A 23279-nucleotide genomic window follows, 5' to 3' on the forward strand; every position below is an offset into this window, starting at 1 on the left:
GGCTCTCTCTGCAGACTTGGACATACTGTTCATGTTAATAATCTTCGTCAGGATTGGTGGGTCCCCTGCGGGACGGTTGAGCTAACGTAGGCTAATGCGATTAGCATGAGGTTGTAAGTAGCAAGAACATTTCAAAGGGCATAGACATATCTGATATTGGCAGAAAGCTTAAATTCTTGTTAATCTGACTGCACTGTCCAATTTACAGTAGCTATACCATATAGCATGGTAGATATACCATGCTAATACCATGCTATTGTTTGTGGAGAGTGCACATTTTTGAACATGAAAAGTTATTAATAAACAAATTAGGCATATTTTGGTAGTCTTGATACAACGTTTTGAACAGAAATGCAATGGTTGCTTGAATCAGTCTAAAACTTTGCACATACACTACTGCCATTTAGTGGCCAAAATACATTTCACCTGGGCTGGAATAATACATTATGGCCTTTCTCTTGCATTTCAAAGATGATGGTACAAAACAAATTGAATAAAAAAAAATAATAATCTTTGTATTATCTTTTACCAGATATATTGTGTTATTCCCCTACATTCATTTAACGTTTCTACAAACCTTAAAGTGTTTCCGTTTAAATGGTACCAAGAATATGCATATCCTTGCTTCAGGGCCTGAGCTACAGGCAGTTAGATTTGGGTATGTCATTTTAGGTGAAAATTGAAAAAAAGGGGCCAATCCTTAGCATGGGTCTGAAGAGACGCACTTTGTCAGAGAGAGTGAGAGATTTTAATTTGTATTGTACAAAACATATTCCAACCAGTTCACGGGCCTTTGGTGTAGATCGTCACTAGCCTCTACGCTCTCTCTGAGGAAATGACGTGATCTAACCTGTTCTTCACTCTTAGAACACATTTCTCCATGCATAACCCTGGTAATGATTGATTGTACTATCGCACAGACATCAGAACCATGTTTGTTTTGATATAAACAGTAACACTTTGAAAGTTATCCGTTAGCTTACATTGAAGTGTGATGTTTACATTGGATCACAGCATGTCTACTGCAAAATAGTTACATGGATTTGGCATTAGTTGGCACGATATTCTATTCTTCAGAGTTATCTCAGCTCTATTCTATTCGAATCAAAAGACAGGGGGCAGTCTCTTTATTAGCTAAAGATACAAAGCAACGCAGTGCAGCAGTAGTGGAAAAAGTACCCAATTCTCATACTTGAGTAAAAGTAAAGATACCTTAATAGGAAATTACTCAAGTAAAAGTGAACGTCACCCAGTAAAATACTACTTGAGTAAAAGTCTAGAAGTATTTGGTTTTAAATGTACTTAAGTATCAAAAGTATATGTAGTTGCTAAAACATACATAAGTATCAAAAGTAAAAGTAATATTTTGATTTATTTTTTACAGATAGCCATGCTCACACCAACACTCAGACATAACTTACAAACAAAGCATTTGTGTTTAGTGAGTTCACCAGATCAGTGGCAGTAGGGATGACCAGGGATGTTCTCTTGATAAGTGTGAGAATTGGATAATATTCTGTCCTGCTAAGCATTCAAAATGCAACGAGTACTTTTGGGTGTCAGGGAAAATGTATGGCGTAAAAAGTACATTGTTATTTTTAGGAATATAGTGAAGTAAAAGTAAATGTTACAAAACTATCAATAGTACAATACAGATACCCCCCAAAACGACTTAAGTAGTGCTTTAATATTTTTACTTAAGTACTTTACACCACAGCAGGGCACTGTAATCAACTTCATAGACAACCCCCGTGGCCGGTGGTACGACGTATTTGTTGGTTTTTACCACTTTCTCCAATCACACATCTCCAATTGTGAATTTTTACACTGCAAAATAACTGACTTTCGACTGGTGAGTCTGTAGGTCTGTGATCAAATGGGGATGCAACAATATTATTGGCCACATAGGGTCCGTGTTGGCTTGGTTTTAGATGAGGGATCTACCTCGTCCCTTTCAAATTGCATTCACGTCGCTCAAGCGCTTTGATTGATTTCCCGAGTGTGGTTTGACTTTGAAGGCTTTATCAAGCGAATTGAGACTTCAACGAGGACTATTTACGTTTACAAAAGATAGGCTACACGGTAAAGAGAGGTTAGTAGCCTACATCAAAATGCAAGTATAAACTACGACAGTCTGTCGTTCATATTTATTGAAAAAAATGAAAAGAAAATTGGCGTCAATTATTCATGGTAGTCGTTGTCATGCTATTTTGCATAACACAAGGCAACAACATTTTTGTCTTGTCAACAAAATATATATCAGGGTAACAATCACTCTTGTTAGTTTCATGTTTTTAGAAACATTTGTTAGTTTACAGAATATTTGATTTAATAAGTGTTCTTTCAGTTAGTGGCTCAAGTAAGCTCGTTGTTTTTTATCCAGGTAGACTGCTGGTGTGCTGTTCTCTGTTGCTCCCATTTAAAAACTATAACCCTATAGTATACACACAAGAAACACAAGAAAGATAGTCTACAACAACCTCAATCAACAACTGTAGTCTATTTGGGATGTCTGAAATGTGATGAACTTGAAGTATGTGGTGTGATGGACTATCAGTATAATTCCTCTCCTTTCACTATGCCTGTCTCCTTTTTAATGATTTATTTTACCAGGCAGGTCAATTAAGCACAAATTAATATTTACAATGACGGTCGGTCTCCAATGACAGCCTCTCCCCTCTCTAGATCTTGTCCTGTTGTCAACCCCTGCTCCAGCATGGACCTTGGAGTGACCCATCGTCAACGCCACAACCCTGTTGACAGCATCTGTCGTAAACTGCAGACCATCCAGCGGCACGACCGTGAGGTTAACCCCTCCTCGCCCTTCCAGATCCCAAAATTCACTTCCAGCAGTTACGACAGCCCCCAGTCCGGCCTGCACCGCAACCTGGAAGTTATCATGAAGAAGCGCGAGAGGGAGGGGATGTTAACCCCCAAGGGTTCACCCCAGCTTCCCAGGAGCTCCCACTGTCCCAACTCCACCCCTGTCAACCCCACCATGAACCCCCCAACCCCAGTCAATTCTACTTTCACAATCACCAGTAATCCCGGGGAGTGGAGGGGGGTAGGGGTGGGGTTAGGAGGGCAAGGGAGAGGATGGCAGAGGATCTGCTCCACCCCAGCTGTCCAGACTGGAGACACGGTTTTTAGCTTCTCTCATGGTCCCCAGTTTACTCGGCCTGAGGAGGGGACAGGGTCTGACGGCAGTGAGAGGCACAGGACCCCATCTCTGTCCCAAACTCACACACCTGCACATAGCCTGCTGTCCTATAACCTCAACTTCTGCTCTTCGGACGCCACTGCCAACCTGCTGCAGAGTGAGCTGCCTTACCCAGCCCTGGTTGTCAAAAGACTGTCCATGGGAGATGGTAAGGGGAATACACACACTCACTGTGGGATTATGAACGCACTGCTCAGTTCTCAGTGGACAATGATATCAATGGTGGATTATTGATCACAGCATTCCTCAGGCCTCTCACACACTCCTTTCCATTTGCCATCTCTTCATATGTCACACACATTATGTACATTTTATTATCTTGCCTCAAGGAAAGTTATGCAGCTGACAGAGCAATCATGTTTCTTGGCCGCTAATGTCTGTTGATGGATTGGCGATTGGCCAGTGTAGTTACAGAACGTGTGTGTGTGTGTGTGTGTGTGTGTGTGTGTGTGTGTGTGTGTGTGTGTGTGTGTGTGTGTGTGTGTGTGTGTGTGTGTGTGTGTGTGTGTGTGTGTGTGTGTGTGTGTGTGTGTGTGTGTGTGTGTGTGTGTGTGTGTGTGTGTGTGTGTGTGTGTGTGTGTGTGTGTGTGTGTGTGTGTGTGTGTGTGTGTGTGTGTGTGTGTGTGTGTGTAGGAGCCATGTCCCCTGAGAACCGGAAGGAGATGATGGCTGAGGTCAGTCTGATCTGCGAAGAGGATTTACTAGACACCATTTTCCACGCTTGTGACACCCAGCGCAGAGGTACGCACTCACTCACATACAGTACTGAACTCTCAAAGTATCAAATATATATTGAACACAGAAGTACACTGGGATTATCAAATCTAGCACATTGTGAAGTACACACTCTTCTATCCAGACTCACAGTATCGAACACACACAGTAGGAGGCACAATCTCACACACACACTCACTGTGATAATGTTTTGTAAAAGAAAAAGGCAGTCAATAATTTGCTCCACTGGGGTGTAGCCAAGTCTGCTTTCTTTTCTTTGTTTCTGAAGCAGTCAATGACGTGGTACAAGTGCTCTAGATTCCCTGTGGGTGGTTCTCTTTACAGTCCTGTTTTGTTTACTGAAAGCTGTTACTGAAGAACCTCAGGCGGTGGAAGGAGATTGCTTTGGGAGGTCTCTTCCCATGCTAGTCAACAGACTGACCACAGTAACCCAGTAAATTACTATGGTAAAGACAGTAACCTGACCCCCTCCTGCTCCTTCAGGTAAGGTGTACGTGTCTTGTATCGTGGACTACCTGCGCCACACCACCAGCCGTGGTTCTGAGGACAGTGGGCTGGAGGACCTGTGTAATATGCTGGACCCGGAGCACAAAGACGTCTCCATAGACCTGGACACCTACCACGCCATCATGAAGGAGTGGATAGATGACTGCAGAAAGAACGAGTACTTAAGCGGTTTTCTGTGTCCCCCAAATGGCACTCTTCCCTTTTTTATAGTGCACTATTTTTAACCAGGGCTCTGGTCAAACGTAGTGCACTACATAGCAGTGCCTGTTATCTTGTCCCACGTTTTCCTGTAGAGGGCGCTGTGTTCTAATTCATGTGTTCTGTTGCAAGGGCAAATGGATACCAATTTTTGCAGCTGAATATTCTTATCAGAGCTTGTCTATTAGATAAGCTTTTGTCACTTTTAGTGTGGTAACCGATACATTAACCTCTGCATTCCTGGCTGTGTGTGTAAGTAAGCCTGGGATATTGTGACTGTGTAATGTCATGTTTCTGGGTGTCTGTCTCCTTGTCTTCACCACAACTACAGGGACGACACACCAGAGGACCTGACTCAAGAGTCCGTCAGACTCCGAGACAACCTGTCAGGTGAGTTGACACAGACGTATAGTCTGTCAGACTCCGAGACAACCTGTCGGGTGAGTTGACACAGACGTATAGTCTGTCAGACTCCGAGACAACCTGACAGGTGAGTGTTGACAGAGACATATACAGTTGAAGTCGGAAGTTTACATACACTTAGGTTGGAGTCATTAAAACTCATTTTTCAACCATGCCACAAATTTCTTGTTAACAAACTTTAGTTTTGGCAAGTCGGTTAGGACATCTACTTTGTGCATGACACAAGTCATTTTTCCAATAATTATTTACAAACTTATAATTAAGTGTATCACAATTCCAGTGGGTCAGAAGTTTACATACGCTAAGTTGACTGTGCCTTTAAACAGCTTGGATGGAAAATTCCAGAAAATAATGTCATGGCTTTAGAAGCTTCTGATAGGCTTATTGACTTAATTTGAGTCATTTGGAGATGTACCTGTGGATGTATTTCAAGGCCTACCTTCAAACTCAGTGCCTCTTTGCTTAACATCATGGGAAATCAGCCAAGACCTCAGCAAAAATATTGTAGACCTCCACAAGTCTGGTTCATCCTTGGGAGCAATTTCCAAATGCCTGAAGGTACCACGTTCATCTGTACAAACAATAGTACGCAAGTATTAACACCATAAGACGACGCAGCCGTCATACCACTCAGGAAGGAGACACGTTCTCCTAGAGATGAACGTACTTTGATACCAAAAGTGCAAATCAATCCCAGAACAACAGCAAAGGACCATGTGAAGATGCTGGAGGAAACAGGTACAAAAGTATCTATATCCACAGTAAAACGAGTCCTATATCGACGTAACCTGAAAGGCTGCTCAGCAAGGAAGAAGCCACTGCTCCAAAACCGCCATTAAAAAGCCAGACTACGGTTTGCAACTGCACATGGGGACAAAGATCATACCTTTTGGAGAAATGTCCTCTGGTCTTATGAAACAAAAATATAATTGTTTGGCTATAATGACCATTATGTTTGGAGGAAAAAGGTGGAGGCTTGCAAGCTGAAGAACACCCTCCCAACCGTGAAGCACGGTGGTGGCAGCATCATGTTGTGTCTTGCTGCAGGAGGGACTGGTGCACTTCACAAAATAGATGCCGTCATGAGGATGGACAATTAAGTGACAATGACCATACTTCCAAAGTTGTGGCAAAATGGCTTAAGGACAACAAAGTCAAGGTATTTGAGTGGCCATCACAAAGCCCTGACCTCAATCCTATAGAAAATTTGGGCAGAACTGAAAAAGCATGTACGAGCAAGGAGGCTTACAAATCTGACTCAGTTACACCAGCTCTGTCAGTAGGAATCGGCCAAAATTCAACAAATTATTGTGGGAAGCTTGTGGAAGGCTACCTGAAATGTTTGACCCAAGTTAGACAATTTAAAGGCAATGCTACCAAATACTAATTGAGTGTATGTAAACTTCTGACCCACTAGGAATGTGATGAAAGAAATACAGTGGGGCAAGAAAGTATTTCTTTTAAGTTCTCCCACTTAAAAAGATGAGGCCTGTAATTTTCATCATAGGTACACTTCAACTATGAGAGAAAAAATCCAGAAAATCACATTGTAGGATTTTTAATTAATTTATTTGCAAATTATGGTGGAAAATAAGTATTTGGTCAATAACAAAAGTTTATCTCAATACTTTGTTATATACCCTTTGTTGGAAATGACAGAGGTCAAATGTTTTCTGAAAGTCTTCACAAGGTTTTCACACACTGTTGCTGGTATTTTGGCCCATTCCTCCATGCAGATCTCCTCTAGAGCAGTGATGTTTTGGGGCTGTTGCTGGGCAACACAGACTTTCAACTCCCTCCAAAGATTTTCTATGGGGTTGAGATCTGGAGACTGGCTAGGCCACTCCAGGACCTTGAAATGCTTCTTACGAAGCCCCTCCTTCATTGCCCGGGCGGTGTGTTTGGGATCATTGTCATGCTGAAAGACCCAGCCACGTTTCATCTTCAATGCCCATGCTCATGGAAGGAGATTTTCACTCAAAATCTCACAATACATGGCCCCATTCATTCTTTCCTTTACACAGATCAGTCGTCCTGGTCCCTTTGCAGAAAAACAGCCCCAAAGCATGATGTTTCCACCCCCATGCTTCACAGTAGGTATGGTGTTCTTTGGATGCAACTCAGCATTCTTTGTCCTTCAAACACGACGAGTTGAGTTTTTACCAAAAAGTTATATTTTGGTTTCATCTGACCATATGACTGGCTGGACATCTGGACATGTACTGGCTTAAGCAAATCAAATCAAATTTTATTTGTCACATACACATGGTTAGCAGATGTTAATGCGAGTGTAGCGAAATGCTTGTGCTTCTAGTTCCGACAATGCAGTAATAACAAGTAATCTAACTAACAATTCCAAAACTACTCTCTTGTACACAGTGTAAGGGGATAAAGAATATGTACATAAGGATATATGAATGAGTGATGGTACAGAGCAGCATAGGCAAGATACAGTAGATGGTATCGAGTACAGCATATACATATGAGATGAGTATGTAAACAAAGTGGCATAGTTAAAGTGGCTAGTGATACATGTATTACATAAGAATACAGTCGATGATATAGAGTACAGTATATACGTATGCATATGAGATGAATAATGTAGGGTAAGTAACATTATATAAGGTAGCATTGTTTAAAGTGGCTAGTGATATATTTACATAATTTCCCATCAATTCCCATTATTAAAGTGGCTGGAGTTGAGTCAGTGTCAGTGTGTTGGCAGCAGCCACTCAATGTTAGTGGTGGCTGTTTAACAGTCTGATGGCCTTGAGATAGAAGCTGTTTTTCAGTCTCTCGGTCCCAGCTTTGATGCACCTGTACTGACCTCGGCTTCTGGATGATAGCGGGGTGAACAGGCAGTGGCTCGGGTGGTTGATGTCCTTGATGATCTTTATGGCCTTCCTGTGACATCGGGTGGTGTAGGTGTCCTGGAGGGCAGGTAGTTTGCAACCGGTGATGCGTTGTGCAGACCTCACTACCCTCTGGAGAGCCTTACGATTGAGGGCGGAGCAGTTGCCGTACCAGGCGGTGATACAGCCCGACAGGATGCTCTCGATTGTGCATCTGTAGAAGTTTGTGAGTGCTTTTGGTGACAAGCCGAATTTCTTCAGCCTCCTGAGGTTGAAGAGGCGCTGCTGCGCCTTCTTCACAATGCTGTCTGTGTGAGTGGACCAATTCAGTTTGTCTATGATGTGTATGCCGAGGAACTTAAAACTTGCTACCCTCTCCACTACTGTTCCATCGATGTGGATAGGGGGGTGTTCCCTCTGCTGTTTCCTGAAGTCCACAATCATCTCCTTAGTTTTGTTGACGTTGAGTGTGAGGTTATTTTCCTGACACCACACTCCGAGGGCCCTCACCTCCTCCCTGTAGGCCGTTTCGTCGTTGTTGGTAATCAAGCCTACCACTGTTGTGTCGTCCGCAAACTTGATGATTGAGTTGGAGGCGTGCGTGGCCACGCAGTCATGGGTGAACAGGGAGTACAGGAGAGGGCTCAGAACGCACCCTTGTGGGGCCCCAGTGTTGAGGATCAGCGGGGGGAGATGTTGTTGCCTACCCTCACCACCTGGGGGCGGCACGTCAGGAAGTCCAGTACCCAGTTGCACAGGGCGAGGTCGAGACCCAGGGTCTCGAGCTTGATGACGAGCTTGGAGGGTACTATGGTGTTGAATGCCGAGCTGTAGTCGATGAACAGCATTCTCACATAGGTATTCCTCTTGTCCAGATGGGTTAGGGCAGTGTGCAGTGTGGTTGAGATTGCATCGTCTGTGGACCTATTTGGGCGGTAAGCAAATTGGAGTGGGTCTAGGGTGTCAGGTAGGGTGGAGGTGATATGGTCCTTGACTAGTCTCTCAAAGCACTTCATGATGACGGAAGTGAGTGCTACGGGGCGGTAGTCGTTTAGCTCAGTTACCTTAGCTTTCTTGGGAACAGGAACAATGGTGGCCCTCTTGAAGCATGTGGGAACAGCAGACTGGTATAGGGATTGATTGAATATGTCCGTAAACACACCGGCCAGCTGGTCTGCGCATGCTCTGAGGGCGCGGCTGGGGATGCCGTCTGGGCCTGCAGCCTTGCGAGGGTTAACACGTTTAAATGTCTTACTCACCTCGGCTGCAGTGAAGGAGAGACCGCATGTTTTCGTTGCAGGCCATGTCAGTGGCACTGTATTGTCCTCAAAGCGGGCAAAAAAGTTATTTAGTCTGCCTGGGAGCAGGACATCCTGGTCCGTGACTGGGCTGGATTTCTTCCGGTAGTCCGTGATTGACTGTAGACCCTGCCACATGCCTCTTGTGTCTGAGCCGTTGAATTGAGATTCTACTTTGTTTCTGTACTGACGCTTAGCTTGTTTGATAGCCTTGCGGAGGGAATAGCTGCACTGTTTGTATTCGGTCATGTTACCAGACACCTTGCCCTGATTAAAAGCAGTGGTTCGCGCTTTCAGTTTCACGCGAATGCTGCCATCAATCCACGGTTTCTGGTTAGGGAATGTTTTAATCGTTGCTATGGGAACGACATCTTCAACGCACGTTCTAATGAACTCGCACACCGAATCAGCGTATTCGTCAATGTTGTTGTCTGACACAATACGAAACATGTCCCAGTCCACGTGATGGAAGCAGTCTTGGAGTGTGGAGTCAGCTTGGTCGGACCAGCGTTGGACAGACCTCAGCGTGGGAGCCTCTTGTTTTAGTTTCTGTCTGTAGGCAGGGATCAACAAAATGGAGTCGTGGTCAGCTTTTCCGAAAGGGGGGCGGGGCAGGGCCTTATATGCATCGCGGAAGTTAGAGTAACAATGATCCAAGGTCTTTCCACCCCTGGTTGCGCAATTGATATGCTGATAAAATTTAGGGAGTCTTGTTTTCAGATTAGCTTTGTTAAAATCCCCAGCTACAATGAATGCAGCCTCCGGATAAATGGTTTCCAGATTGCAAAGAGTCAAATAAAGTTCATTCAGAGCCATCGATGTGTCTGCTTGGGGGGGGGGGGTATATACGGCTGTGATTATAATCGAAGAGAATTCTCTTGGTAGATAATGCGGTCTACATTTGATTGTGAGGAATTCTAAATCAGGTGAACAGAAGGATTTGAGTTCCTGTATGTTTCTTTCATCACACCATGTCACGTTAGCCATAAGGCATACGCCCCCGCCCCTCTTCTTACCAGAAAGATGTTTTTCTGTCTGCGCGATGCGTGGAGAAACCAGTTGGCTGCACCGCCTCGGATAGCGTCTCTCCAGTGACGACGTTACAGTCTCTGATGTCCCTCTGGAATGCTACCCTTGCTCGGATTTCATCAACCTTGTTGTCAAGAGACTGGACATTGGCAAGAAGAATGCTAGGGAGTGGTGCACGGTGTGCCCGTCTCCGAAGTCTGACCAGAAGACCGCCTCGTTTCCCTCTTTTTCAGAGTCGTTTTTTTGGGTCGCTGCATGGGATCCGCTCCGTTGTCCTGTTTGTAAGGCAGAACACAGGATCCGCGTCGCGAAAAACATATTCTTGGTCGTACTGATGGTGAGTTGACGCTGATCTTATATTCAGTAGTTCTTCTCGACTGTATGTAATGAAACCTAAGATGACCTGGGGTACTAATGTAAGAAATAACACGTAAAAAAACAAAAAACTGCATAGTTTCCTAGGAACGCGAAGCGAGGCGGCCATCTCTGTCGGCGCCGGAAGTCAAGCAGGGGGACACGTCTGGCACTGCAGGATCTGTGTTCCTGGCGGCGTAGTGTGTTACTGATGGTAGGCTTTGTTACTTTGGTCCCAGCTCTCTGCAGGTCATTCACTAGGTCCCCCCGTGTGGTTCTGGGATTTTTGCTCACCGTTCTTGTGATCATTTTGACCCCACGGGGTGAGATCTTGCGTGGAGCCCCAGATCGAGGGAGATTATCAGTGGTCTTGTATGTCTTCCATTTCCTAATAATTGCTCCCACAGTTGATTTCTTCAAACCAAGCTGCTTACCTATTGCAGATTCAGTCTTCCCAGCCTGGTGCAGGCCTACAATTTTGTTTCTGGTGTCCTTTTACAGCTCTTTGGTCTTGGCCATAGTGGAGTTTGGAGTGTGTTTGAGGTTGTTTGAGATTGTGGACAGGTGTCTTTTATACTGATAACAAGTTCAAACAGGTGCCATTAATACAGGTAACGAGTGGAGGACAGAGGAGCCTCTTAAAGAAGAAGTTACAGGTCTGTGAGAGCCAGAAATCTTGCTTGTTTGTAGGTGACCAAATACTTATTTTCCACCATAATTTGCAAATAAATTCATAAAAAATCCTAGAATGTAATTTTCTGGATTTATTTTTCCATTTTGTCTGTCATAGTTGAAGTGTACCTATGATGAAAATTACAGGACTCTCTCATATTTTTAAGTGGGAGAACTTGCACAATTGGTGGCTGACTAAATACTTTAAAAGCTGAAATAAATCATTCTCTCTACAATTATTCTGACATTTCACATTCTTAAAATTAAGTGGTGATCCTAACTGACCTAAAATGGAATTTGTACTAGGATTAAATGTCAGGAATTGTGAAAAACTGAGTTTAAATGTATTTGGCCTTGATGTATGTAAACTTCCGACTTCAACTGTAGTCTGTCAGACTCCGAGACAACCTGTCAGGTGAGTTGACACAGACATTAGAGGACTAATCAGAGAAACGGATGAATGTTCTGAGGCTCAAAGTTTTTCCCAGTTGTGGATTTTCTCTTGTGCGATGTCTCCAAGTAGCCATGTTGCCCTCTCTCCATCTCTCTCTCTCTGTTCTCCATCCAAGAGAACGTCTACTTCTGTCTCATTATTTTATCAAATCAATGTGTTTTCTCCCTCGTTCTCTAAACATAGATCATTTCTCTCCTTCTCTCACTCATCTCTCTCTGTCTTCTCTCTCTGTCTTCTCTCCGTTAGCTAAGAGGTCTGTCCTGCTGAACATGACCTCAGGCAGTCTGGAGGCATTCGGAGGGGAGGTGTCACGAGCAGATCTGTAAGTAACGTTCGGGTGTGCGTGCGTGACATTGTCCAATTTCTACATTTGACTAACCGTGTTTTACCCTGTAGTCTGTTGTTGTGTGTATTCCTCCCCAGTGAGACGTCAGACCTGGTGTTCTGTGTGTCCGACCTGCAGTTCAGTAACCAGAAGCTTCAGCAGGAGGTGAGGAAGCTGAAGCAGAGCGTGGAGACCATGGAGGACCATAACCAGAAACTAGCAGAGGAGAACGAGGAGCTCAAGTCACAGGCCAGACTGTAAGGATTGTACACACACCAATAGATGCTGTCACACATGCACTTACTTTTTAAAATGCCTATCTTCCTATTCAATTCTCATTAATTTAGCCTCCTATTAGGCCTCACACACACACATCCCTAATTATAATGTCCCTCTCTCCCCCCTGTAGAGGCCAGCAGCTGGCCCAGAAGGAGAAGATGTTGAAGGATGAGGTGGAGGAGATGAAGATGAGTCTGAGCTGTACAGAGGAGGGCAGAGCCAGGGCCTCGGCTCAGTGCAAACATATGGTATATATACACACACCATCTCCACTGTTATGCTATTCAACCATCGACACTGAACAAAATGCAACATACAACAATTTCAATGATTTTACAGAGTTACAGTTTATATAAGGAAATCAGTCGTTTTTAAATAAATTCATTAGGCCCTAATCTATGGATTTCATATGACTGGGAATACAGATATGCATCTGTTGGTCACCGATACCTTAAAGAAAAGGTAGGGGGCGTGGATCAGAAAACCAGTCGGTATCTAGTGTGCCACCATTAATGCGGCGAGACACATCTCTTTCGCATAGAGTTGATCAGGCTGTTGATTGTGGAATGTTGTCCCACTCTTCAATGGCTGTGCGAAGTTGCTGGATATTGGCGGGAACTGGAGCACGCTGTTGTATACGTCGATCCAGAGGATCCCGAACTTGCTCAATGGGTGACATGTCTGAGTATGCAGGCCATGGAAGAACTGGGACATTTTCAGCTTCCTGGAATTGTGTACATGTCCTTGCGACATGGGGCCGTGCATTATGTTGAAACATGAGGTGATGGCGGCTGATGAGTGACATGACAATGAGCATCAGGATCTCGTCACTGTGTCTCTGTACATTCAAATTGCCATCGATAAAATGCAATTGTGTTCGTAGTCCATAGCTTACAGTATGCCTGCCCATAGCATAATCCCATCTCCTCCATTGGGCCCTCTGTTCACAATGTTGACGTCAGCAAACACCTCGCCCACACAACGCCATACTGTCTGCCATCTGCCCGGTACAGTTGAAACAGGGATTCATCTGTGAAGAGCACATTTCTCCAGCGTTCCAGTGGTCATCAAAAAGGTGAGAATTTGCCCACTGAAGTTGGTTACGGCACCGAACTGCAGTCGGGTCAACACCCTGGTGAGGACTACGAGCACTCCGAATTGCTTCCCTGAAAAGGTTTGTGCAGACATTCTTCGGTTGTGCAAACCCACAGTTTCATTAGCTGTCTGTGTGTTTGGTCTCGGATGATCCCGCAGGTGAAAAATACCGGATGTGGAGGTCCTGAGCTGGCATTGTTACACGTGGTCTGTGGTTGTGAGGCCGTTTGGACGTACTGCCAAATTCTCTAAAACAACGGAGGCGGCTTATGGTAGAGGAATTAACATTCAATTCTCTGGCTAAAGCTCTGGTGGACATTCCTGCAGTCAGCATGCCAGTTGAATGCACTCTCAACTTGACACATCTGTGGCATTGTGTTGTGACAAAACGTCACATTTTAGTGGCCTTTTATTGTCCCCAACACAAGGTGCACCTATGTAATAGCATGCTGTTTAATCATCTTCTTGATATGCCACACCTGTCAGCTGGACGGATTATCTTGGCAATGGAGAAATGCTTACTAATAGGGATGTAAGCAATTTTGTGCACAACATTTGAGAGAAATACATGGGAATGGAATATTTTATGGGATCTTTTATTTTAGCTCATAAAACATGGGACCAACACTTTACATTATATTTTTGTTCAGTGTATATTGAAAACAGGTGCCTAATGCCCCCATTCACAAGGCACGAGTGGTCACTGAATGGTTTGATGAGCATGAAAACGATTTTAACCATATGTCACGGCAGGTAGCCTAGTGGTTAGAGCATTGGGCCAGTAACCGAAAGGCCCCGAGCTGACAAGGTCTGTCGTTCTGCCCCTGAACAAGGCAGTTAATCCGGTGTTCCCCGGTAGGCCGTCATTGTAAAAAATAATTTGTTCTTAACTGACTTGCCTAATTAAATAAAGGTTCAATTTAAAAAAATCTGTTACCAGATCTCAACCCAATTGAACACTTAAGGGAGATTCTGGAGCAGCGCCTGAGACAGCATTTTCCACCACAACCAACAAAACACCAAATTATGGAATTTCTCATAGAAGAAGGGTGTCACATCCCTCCAATAGTGTGCCAGACACTTGTAGAATCTATGCCAAGGTGCACTGAAGCTGGCTAGTTATGGTGTTTCATTTGGCAGTTACCTGTATGCAACTAACTATACAATGTCCAGAGCCATATACTAACCCAACATCTCCCCAACAGGAGAGAGAGAACCAGAGTCTGATTGCAAAGATAAGCTGTCTTCAGGATGAGGTACTGTACTGGATACCTTTCTCTCTGCACACACAACCCCTTTCGGCAAGATCTACATTGATCCTGGGTCATTTCATTACTTTATCATGTATTTAATCGGAGGCATCTAGAAAGTGCCTCAAGTGCTTCAATGTGGTTGTCATTCCTTTAATGAGAGATGGATTTGGTGGCAAGTCATCAGGAGTGTGCTTTCCGACCAATCGGTGTCATTGATCAGTGAAGTGCCTACTAGGGCGACACAACAACAAAGCAGCAGGACTACCTGCTTCCCCTGGGAACTTCCCCTCTGCTGTTTTTCCAGGATCAAGGACAGTGTTTCCCAACCCTGGTCCTCGAGTACCTCCAACGGTACACAGTTTTGTTGTAGCCCTTGACAAACACACCCCATTCAACTAATTGTGGGCTCGATGATTAGTTGACAAGTTGACTCCGATGTGTCACAATATAAATGTGTACTGTTGGGAGTACTGGAGGACCAGGGTTGGGAAACACAGATTTAGGAAATGCCATTCCATAGCTATGTAGTCTTATGTACCTTGTCCGCTGTTAGGTGACATGGTAGTGTAAAATAAGCCATCTCTTTTGGGTAGAATTACTCATCTCTCCCTCCTCCTACCCCCCTCCACCTTTTGTACTAGAACATCAAGGTCACCATGGAGATGGATGACCTCCAGAAGAGGATGATTGAACTGTGTGACCTAAACGCTGAGCTGCAGGTGGGTCCACATAATTGTTGTGTGTCTGCAGTGAATAAAAGTGAACAAGCTATTGTACCGTCGAGGGAATAAGCCGTTCAAGGTAGGCAACTGGAAAGCGGTTTCCTGGAAACAGATTAAGCCTAGTTCTCGACAACGACAACAAAAATCACTTTCAATTAAGGTTCTCCGTTTAGAATGCTTCTTAGCAATCTGTTTCTGGTCAACTGCACCTAGAAGTAAAGTAAAGGCTGTGTTAATGTTTGTTTTGCCTTTCATGGTCTTCTGAAAAGGCCTGGAGTGCAGTGCTATGGACCTACGTAACTGGCCTTTTAGGATCAAAGTGATCCCAACGCCTGCTTCTGATTGGTCTGTCTGTGTCCTGGATGAGTGCCAGCGGTGTCATGGTTGGAGTGTCTGTTCTCTCATCCACAGGTCCAAAACCATTCCTTTGATGCGGTCGTGAGTGAAAAGGAATCCCTCATACTCCAGGTCAGTATCATCTGAATAAAAAAACAAATATTTTCTTTCTAGTACTTTTGTTCAGTATCTGTTCAGTAATGAATAAAGCTGTATCATTATTGTAGCCGTGCTGTCCCCTACATTCGCCATGGTAACACAGCTGTACAAAGCGAAAGTCGCATTGTAGATCGGGTCCTGAGATCAGTAATAACCCAGGCTTCAGGGCATGGAAGCCTTCTGATCTTAACATTTTTTGATCTGTTTATTCATATGACCGTACATTCAGAACGTTTCCAAGACATTGTCCTGGGGGAAATATGATATTGTTGATGAAAATCAAGAATATTGCTGTCGTGTTGTCGCCCCTCTACAGAAGTGCAGACAGATTGAGGAGCTGAAGGGTGCCGTGGTGGAGTACTCGTCGGTCACAGAGGTGAGGAGGCTGTCTGGAAATCATTACCCTATCCCAAATCTCCCCTTAGCCGCTACTCCCATGCACCAGATCATAAAGGAGTGGATGGGTACAAGCGACAACACTGTAACCCACTGCTCTGAACTGCCGACCAGAGAGCTCTGCAAAAGTATTTGTCAGGCCTCCCGAGTGGTGCAGTCGTCTAAGACACTGTGCCACTAGAGATTATGGGTTCGAGTCCAGGCTCTGTGGCAGCCGGGCCGCGACAGGGAGACCCATGGGGTGGTGCACAATTAGCCCAGTGTCGTTCGGGTTTGACCGGCAGGGATGTCCTTGTCCCATCGCACACATCGACTCCTGTGGCGGGCCGGACGCAGTGCATGCTGACACGGTTACCAGGTGCACAGTGTTTCCTCCGACACATTGATGCTTCTGGGTTAAGTGGGCATTGTGTCAAGAAGCAGTGCAGCTTGGTTGGGTTGTGTTTCGGAGGACGCATGGCTCTTGACCTTCACCTCTCCCGGTTCCATACGGGAGTTGCAGCGATGAGACAAGACCGTAACAACCAATTGGATACCACGAAATTGGGGTGAAAAGGGGGTATTAAAGGTATTTCTGTCTCTCTCTCTCAGCAGAGCACTATGATTATCCATGTCTATCTGTCAGCTGCAGTGAATATGTATTAGCTGCAGCAGTAGTGTTGTTATCTAACCGTGTTTGATGTCTGTTGTTGTTGTCTCTGACAGCTGTTGAGAGCAGACAAGACCAAGCTGGAGAGACAGATGCACATGATGCAGCCAGACTTGGAAGTGTAAGTGGCGCCTTGGACTATTCTAGTAGCAGGATTGGGGAATGCTGTGTATTCTCTCTGTGTATTGTCCTTTTGTCTTCGTATTTTGTTCTGTTTGGTTTGCTCTCTCTCTCTCTCTGCCGTGAAGCAGTCTTTTCTCTGTGGAGTGGAATGACGTTCTTTTTTTTCTCCTTTCTCATTCTCTCTTTGCATTCTCGCTCCCTCTCTCTCGCTCCCTCGCTCTCCCTCTTGCAGTGCAGGTCTCTCCCTGTCGGTGGCGTACAGGTTGAACCAGAGCACTTCAGGATCCCTGCAGACAGAACTGGCCCTTGCTCAAACACCTCTGGAGGTCAGTTAAATATATCCCCTCGTTCCATGTTTGCGGCCTGTGAGTTGAACACCCGCTTTCTCTGTTTGAGTACGTTCACACCTTCGAGGACCAACCCCACTGTATTCACCCAAAACATCAGCTCCAGGGACCCTATTAGGCTGTAGTATACTGACACCATCAGCCTATCTCCTTCAGGGTTAATGACCAAGTCGTGTTGTTTTATTTCCAGGGTGCGGAGTGTGTGTCGCCGCTGAGCTTTGCATCTGCGCTAGATGAGACTCTGGACAGGGAGGTGTTACTGCTCCTGCAGGGCCCCACACCTGACCAGATGTCCCTGGAGTTCAAGAGCCTCGTCAACAAACTGGTACTCTATACAGTAGATACAGCAGACATTGTCCCAATTGTACACTATAGATACAGAAGTCCTGATAATTCATTAGATATCTTCAGCCCTTACTGTCCTAATTATGCACTCAATACACTATGCAGAGACTGGTATCTAACCAGCACACATTTTAAAAGCAGTGTGCATGGAGAAAATGACTTTGTGTGCGTCTATGATGTCATTATTCTTTGACTATGCAGTGTAGATACATTACTAATTTTCTTCCATAGCAAACTGAATTTGATTAATACTTAAAGTAGTTACGCCTGAAACACATGTTTTTCTGTTTGTTTTCAGAAGAGAGATTTTAAGGACGAGGGCCTCTCCGTCTTGTCAACACTCAGAGGACTCATACACCACTATGGAGGACCAGGGGCTAGTAACGACCCCAGACTGCAGGTGAGGGGCATCCACACCCACCCACACACTATCTTGATCTCTCTCTCTCTCTTGCGTTCGCACACACACACTAGAGAGCCATTAGAGTGGGTGTATCAACCCGCTATCTAGCCCGGTGGTAGAGGAGGATGTTACTGAGTCACTCCGTACCAGAGAACTCTCCATATTCTCCTGTGTGTGTAGGTGTTTGTCTGTGCGTAGGCATGCTGGGGGTCAAATATGTGTGCCAAAGCGGAGGTTGGTGTTTCTCTAGGTTCAGAGATGCAAGACAAGAAAGTAAATCCATTTTGGTTTTCAATCATATTGCTTTTCAGTTATCCTGTTCTTTCAGATCAGTGCAGAATGCAGATACAGGAAATGAGACAAGGAAAAGAGCAATTAGGCCATTGAGATGCACCCTACTGAGTTCGATGTAGGGAGGAGTTTGAGCTGAATAGGACTCTCTCTGCTCGTAGTTTTTATAGGATTACATAATATGGCCATTCTCTCTCGCTGTCTTCTCTCCAGAGATCTCTAATCTACAATGTTATATAACTATCTCTAGCCCATCAATGCCTATTAATGCTGTGCGGCTTAGTGTGCTGTAGCGTAAATGCAGTCTCTCTCAACACACACACGCGCACGCTCTCCCCCCCTCTTCCTGCTCTCTCGTTCTGTCTTTGTCACCTCCCTCTGCCCCCCTCTGTTTCTCTTTTTCATTCCCCCTCTCTCCCTCCCTGTCACTCTCTTCACTCCCTTTCCTCTCTCCCACCTCCTTTCTCTCTCCAATCTGCATTCGTCAGACACGTCCACAGTAAACATTATTCTTGGGTAAAGAGTGAGTGCAGTAGTGTCACTGACTGTGACTAAGAGATGGACACACTTTACTGTATGTCTAGTACTGCTGGATAGACTATCGGTCTGACTGCCGGTGACCCAGCAGCTCCAGAAAGAGGCCGACTCCCTGCCCTTTATCCCCCCCAGGCGGTGCAGTCTGAGCTGGATCAGAGGAGGTCAGAGTGGGGCCTCAGCCTGGAGCAGTTGGACCAGTACACCGACTCCCTGGAGAAAGAACTGATCAAGATGGCCAGCAACATAAGGAGGTCCCGCACTGAGATACTACACCTGTCAGTCAGGTGAGTGGGGGTTGAGTGTGTGTGTGTGTGTGCCTGTTGGAAGTGAGGGTCAAGAGGAACTGGTGCTGCTCTTCTCTCACTGGTCAAGTAGGTTTTGCGGGTCTTGTATAAGAGAGGGTTTACAGTGTGGAGGGAGGGGCTGTCATTGTCTAAGATACTACCCTGTGGCAGGAGGGATCTAGGGAGGAATCTGGTCATATTTGTCTGCTTCTCTGTGCTCTGGGTCTGTCTGGGTGACCTCTAACCTGTCTAAGTAGTGGTTGGGTCCTGGCCCAGTATGGCTCTCTGTCTGTAGCTGCCTCACTGCCACGTGGGCCCGTTCCACACAGCCGCCCTGCTCTGGAGGATAAAAGGGGGAGGGGGGGCTGTTATCAGGCCAGGCTGTGGGAACGTTGTCTGGGCTAGCCAGCTGTGCACAGGCCCTCTAAACTACTCTGGACTACTCTTGGACTGGGTGTTAGGAGCTGTCCGATACTGGGAGTTAGGGGCTCTCCAGAGCTCCTGCCATCCTCGTACAGGCTGGGCAACAGCAGCATGGGACACTGCATGGGCCTGCGGATTGGGTACAGTATGTTATGTTATGGACCCTTCACTACGCTGTCAATGGGCTGGGTGAGAGTGATGAATCTGTTCATTTGCTTTGTAGTCACTGGATGCATGATTGCCGTGGTTTCAGAAGTATTTGTGGCTAGTGACCATTTTATCGTTGACTTTAGGGTAGACTGATGGGGGGGGGTGGGTGTTGCTTCACGTGTCTCTGTGTAAATATGTGTGTAATTTACGTGGGTCTGTCCATGCAGGGTTCAGGAGCAGGAGAATCAGAAGCAGCAGCTGCGTGAAGAGTTGGACCAGCTAAATACCCCGGGGGACAGCAGGGAGGCCAGCTGCCAGACCCCCGACGAAGACCCACAGGTAGGAGGGAGAGGGAGGGATACAGAGATGGAGGGAGGGACGAGGTAGACAAGGACAGCAGTGAGGCTAGCTGTGAAACCCCTGACCCTGATGATCCACAGGTAGGACTAATTGAGAGATGGGGCGACATGGAGGAAGAGGTGGTGTCCCCTGTGCGCCACAGATGACATGTAGCTTTTGCATTTCTAGAATATATTGTTGTAGGAAGATAGGAAAAAGTGAGCTTTTCACTCAACTTGTCTGCCAGAAAGATGCCGGGTATAGTGGATATTGGGCTACTGTTGGGACACAGGCATTGAGAGCCATGGAACATAGCAGAGAATAGAACTCTGATTCAGATGGTGAATAGCTGTGTAACTTTGGAGTACGTTTTCCATCCAGATGGAGAGGCTGTTTAATAGAGACGCTGAAGGATGGAGTGGGAGGCTGTGTGGACACTTTGCACACTTTCTGATCAGGAAAAAATATTCTGTGTTCATCTCTCTCCTATTCTGTGATGTTATTTTGTGAGTGCCTTTATTGTCTATCGCCCATAGGCACAGGTCTAAGATCAGTTTACCATCACGTGCTCTTTGGTGTCTAGGCAGAGTTACTGGAAAACCTCTGACAACTTCTGATGTGAAAAATGCTTTAGAAATAGATTGGATTGATTGACCTTACATCAATTACCTGAACAGGTTTTAATTCAGCTTATTTACTTTCTCAGGCTGGGGAGGACCTGGACTGGGACGAGGAGTTTGTCCTCCAAGACTTCCTGAAGAACGAGGGGGTGGAGACGTACAGGGACTTCAAGAGTCAGGAGACGGGCCCGACGGACGGGAGGACGGACGAGGACAGACTGACGGAGAGAGGGGATCAGCCTGGAGAGGGGGAGGAGGAAGAGGTGGGGGAGAGGTGGACCGTGGTGGGGGGGGAGGGACAGGAGGGGGGACTGAGGGGGATCTCCCTTCTCTCTCCTCTCTCGGAAAAAAGTGAACCCGACCAGGCGGAGGGAGAGGATCTGAGAGGTGAGTAGGATTCCACAGATTAGTAATGATCATGATATCGTATTATAACTCCATATTGGGCTGTATTTTAGTGAGTTTACAGGAGTTCCTGTAAGGTCTTTCTCTATGGTTCTGGACTACTGAGCCGGGTGAAACACTGGGTAAACCAGGGGTTAGTGAGTCCGTCAAAAGCCTGTGTGGATTACCCCTGTAATCCCTGGAGTCACAGAGCACTCAGCCACCCTTGAAGAATCAGGCCCAGACACCCACCCAGCCCTCTGGGGTTTGTGGCAAGGACAGCCATAGATGGCCAGGGTCTCCAGATAGGGACCTGTGTGTGTGTGTGTGTCCTGGTTAAAAGCCCCTAGACGGCCCAGCCTGGTGTGTGTGTGTGTGTGTGTGTGTGTGTGTGTGTGGCTGTTCGCTGGCAAGTCTTCTAGGCCCCAGCCTTCTATGGCCGGGTGTTAAAGTCATCCAAACCTAGTGGAAGTGTTCAGTAATCCCCAGTGGTCTCCCTGCATCACTGGCTGCCAGAACCCAAATAATGTGGTTATTACTGCCTCTAAACCCACTCTAACACAGACAGGGAGTTTAATGGTCTAATATTATGGTCCAATATGGTAGTGGGTGGGGCTTAGTTTGACCTTGCCAGTGACTCCAGCTGAATATCACAGAGATGATTGATCAACTTTAACTAATTAGCTTTTCTTCTTCCTTCCTGTCTCTCTCTCCCCCCCCTCCCTCCCTCTCTCTACCCCCCTCTCTGCCTTTTTCTCTCAGAAACCACAGCGTCAACAGACAGTGACCAGTGGGTGAACAGTCTATCCCCACAGGTAGATGCCAGTCTTTAAAACCTATTACTGTGGATGTACTCTTACTGTGTCAGTGTGCTTTAAAGTGATTCTCTGAATTAGTTTGGTGGTTATCCACTCCAGACTTAAAAGACTGAACTATATAACCATATCAAAAAAGGCACGTTTTTGAGGGGTTGCCCTCGTCATGTGTTTTGTGAACGGAACACAGCTCTGTCGCTGTTAAGGTTTGACTGGTGGTTGTTTTTCATTATAAAAATAATGGGTGTTCATTTGAGTAGAACCCCACCTTGGAACATTGCTTTGAATGGGGATGTAGATCTACGTAGTCGTCGGAGTGCATGTGACCGTATGTGATGACGATGACAGTTTTAAGAGGCCACTTCTTCCTTTGGTGCTGGTGGGCAGGAAAAGGGGGAAACGGTCATAAGCCCCGTTCAAGTGCTTTGAACATGCATCCTTCCCTCACCTCTTCCTTGAATGAATCACCTATCTATCCTGGTCACTTAGGTTTTGTGTATCCTTTTTCCAGTCCTCTCATGTCTGATCAGTGACCACTCCAAGGAAGGAACACAGGAAGGAAGCATTTTAAGAGTATTGGAACAGTAGCAGAAGTGTTAACCACACCTCTGTGAGTAGACAACAGGACATGGACCAATCTAGGCTGGAACACACTCTTTCCTTCCATCTTCCTCTCTCATACTTTTTTTTACTTTCCTCCCACTTGACAAAGCTCATACAACCTTGCTTTTATTTGACGACCAAATGGACTTATTTGCGAATGTCACTAGTTCTAGATAGACACGACAGAATGGCTCGTCTTCTGAAGTCAAGCTTTCTTACTTAATCGGATCGATAGGGAATGGACGGGGACTCACACGGACACAGAGGTGATATAAGAGTTTTTTTTTTTAATGCTTTGTTGTTGGGTAAGCAAAGGCATTGTTGCTTGCCAGTCTATTGCTACATCCTTTCACATTAACTGAATGGACAGGTGGCTGTTATGTATTGATGCTCGTCTGTTTATCATATTCATACTCTTTCTTTTTTTTTTATTATCTGTATGTGTTGTGCCTCAGGGTGCCAAACTACCAGAATGCTTTGGGCCTGAGGACACCCACCAGCAGGCTGTTGACACCGAGGAACATCCACTCCCTCCCTCCCACTCTCTATTGGGTAAGACCAAGTCTGTCTCCATCACGCCCTCTCTTCCTCCCCTCTGATCAGTCTTTCCCTCTCTGCTCCATGCAATCCCTGACTCACTCTAGCCTGCAACTACAGCA

General features: G+C 45.7%; 1 protein-coding gene across 1 annotated transcript in view; it reads left to right on the forward strand.

Annotated features, from left to right (window-relative positions):
• Positions 1 to 2710: 2710 nt before the first annotated feature.
• The window catches only part of LOC139378675 (inositol 1,4,5-triphosphate receptor associated 2-like), a 29781-nt gene continuing 9212 nt past the window's right edge, over positions 2711 to 23279 (forward strand). The window contains exons 1-20 of the mRNA XM_071121073.1: positions 2711 to 3368; positions 3854 to 3961; positions 4439 to 4619; positions 4992 to 5050; positions 11989 to 12064; positions 12166 to 12324; positions 12477 to 12594; positions 14647 to 14697; positions 15336 to 15413; positions 15828 to 15884; positions 16228 to 16287; positions 17013 to 17077; positions 17312 to 17405; positions 17617 to 17751; positions 18070 to 18171; positions 19135 to 19286; positions 20087 to 20198; positions 20905 to 21205; positions 21965 to 22017; positions 23076 to 23172. Of these exons, the coding sequence (XP_070977174.1) occupies positions 2717 to 3368; positions 3854 to 3961; positions 4439 to 4619; positions 4992 to 5050; positions 11989 to 12064; positions 12166 to 12324; positions 12477 to 12594; positions 14647 to 14697; positions 15336 to 15413; positions 15828 to 15884; positions 16228 to 16287; positions 17013 to 17077; positions 17312 to 17405; positions 17617 to 17751; positions 18070 to 18171; positions 19135 to 19286; positions 20087 to 20198; positions 20905 to 21205; positions 21965 to 22017; positions 23076 to 23172 (2710 nt within the window). The 5' untranslated portion in view covers positions 2711 to 2716. The remainder of the gene's footprint in view (positions 3369 to 3853; positions 3962 to 4438; positions 4620 to 4991; positions 5051 to 11988; positions 12065 to 12165; positions 12325 to 12476; positions 12595 to 14646; positions 14698 to 15335; positions 15414 to 15827; positions 15885 to 16227; positions 16288 to 17012; positions 17078 to 17311; positions 17406 to 17616; positions 17752 to 18069; positions 18172 to 19134; positions 19287 to 20086; positions 20199 to 20904; positions 21206 to 21964; positions 22018 to 23075; positions 23173 to 23279) is intronic.

This window comes from Oncorhynchus clarkii, chromosome 21 (genome assembly GCF_045791955.1).
Source record: "Oncorhynchus clarkii lewisi isolate Uvic-CL-2024 chromosome 21, UVic_Ocla_1.0, whole genome shotgun sequence".
Classification (NCBI taxonomy): Eukaryota; Metazoa; Chordata; class Actinopteri; order Salmoniformes; family Salmonidae; genus Oncorhynchus; species Oncorhynchus clarkii.